The sequence below is a fragment of the Malurus melanocephalus genome, unplaced genomic scaffold, assembly GCF_030028575.1.
Source record: "Malurus melanocephalus ecotype Western Australia unplaced genomic scaffold, MMel_1.1 scaffold_1193, whole genome shotgun sequence".
NCBI lineage: Eukaryota > Metazoa > Chordata > Aves > Passeriformes > Maluridae > Malurus > Malurus melanocephalus.
The window spans coordinates 70,349-71,948 of NW_026624425.1; the positions used below are offsets into that span (position 1 = coordinate 70,349).

The 1,600-nt window shown below is 38.0% G+C and overlaps 1 protein-coding gene across 1 annotated transcript in view; it reads left to right on the forward strand.

Annotated features, from left to right (window-relative positions):
• Nucleotides 1–1,590, forward strand: part of LOC130586527 (myosin-1B-like) — a 9,309-nt gene extending 7,719 nt beyond the window's left edge. The window contains exons 12-14 of the mRNA XM_057387342.1: nt 16–38; nt 141–396; nt 1,342–1,590. Of these exons, the coding sequence (XP_057243325.1) occupies nt 16–38; nt 141–396; nt 1,342–1,590 (528 nt within the window). The remainder of the gene's footprint in view (nt 1–15; nt 39–140; nt 397–1,341) is intronic.
• The last annotated feature ends 10 nt before the right edge of the window (nt 1,591–1,600 follow it).

Genomic DNA, 1,600 nt, shown 5'->3' on the forward strand with positions numbered 1-1,600 from the left:
CTGATGAGAGTGGAGTACCAGAGAATGGTGGAGCGGAGGTACACATTCCTCTTCTTCAGTTAACGTCACTCTGCTTGGAGGAAACCGTTGATGATTTGCCAGACTGAAAATATTCATTACATGTTTTAATTATGCTTCAGAGAATCCATCTTCTGCATCCAGTACAATGTKCGCTCATTCATGAATGTCAAACACTGGCCATGGATGAAGCTGTTCTTCAAGATCAAGCCCTTGCTGAAGAGTGCAGAGTCTGAGAAGGAGATGGCCAACATGAAGGGGGAGTTTGAGAAAACCAAGGAAGAGCTTGCGAAGTCTGAAGCAAAGCGGAAGGAACTGGAGGAGAAAATGGCATCTCTAATGCAGGAAAAAAATGACCTGCAGCTCCAAGTGCAATCTGTAAGTATAGTTAATGTATTTCTTCKAGGTATTCTCACAACATGTAACTTTCRTGCTATACAATAAATTGTTTGAGAAAATATTTTAATATGAATAATGAAAGGTAAAGTTCAGATCAAATAGTGTCAGCATCGTAATATGAGRTTCCCGCTTTGGAATTGCTTTTGAAGCATGTATTCCCATAGATCTGTTTCTCCATGCTCACAATATAAGGTCCAATGTAGTCACGGTAAATTAAGTGCATACAGTTAAGGGAGTCTGTAAAACAATACATCTGACAAATTACTCSGGTTTCAATCAGTTGTCCAAATGAAAGAGATTTATGCCATTTCATATGACACATTATGTCATCTGTTTTTCTACAACCACTATTCCAGGAAGACAGAAAAACCATCTGCATTCTGTCACAGCCCTATGTGTGCCCCCAAAGCCCATTGGAAGATCAAAAGATTGGTCAGCATTTAAACATTGCCTTGCATCTTTAGATATCTGCCTCACAGATTCAAGAGAAAGTAAGGTTCAAATTGAATTGACTAATTGCACCAAGACTATAYATATCAATTTATCTGGCCCAAAAGAAAATTAAGTCAAAGTCAGTCTTGCCAAGAAAAGCCTATACAAAGAAAAAGATAAAAAATCTCTACACAATTATAGTCAGTTCTTAGCTTTCAGAGAAAGTAATCAAAACTCTTGAGAATTAAAGTATTACTGCATATTATGACCTTAACTATAAGAACAAAAAGAGGGAATAATTGACGAGAGTAAAAAGAGTAATTAGAGCAATAACCTTCTCTGGTTTAAAAGAGGCAGTGCAAAAAATCACTTSCAGAAAGAAAACAATACAGAGTAATTCCATGTTCATTTTCCTCAGCTGCAAATATAATTTCTCTATTGAGCTTTTACGAACAGTTGTGATTAGCAAACAAAACTATGTTTCTCTAACAGGAAGCAGATGCCTTGGCTGATGCTGAGGAAAGGTGTGACCAGCTCATCAAAACCAAAATCCAGCTGGAAGCCAAAATTAAGGAGGTGACAGAAAGGGCTGARGATGAAGAGGAAATTAATGCTGAACTGACAGCCAAGAARAGGAAACTGGAGGATGAATGTTCAGAGCTGAAGAAAGATATTGATGACCTTGAGCTAACACTGGCCAAGGTGGAGAAGGAAAAACATGCCACTGAAAACAAGGTATGAGGCAGAACCT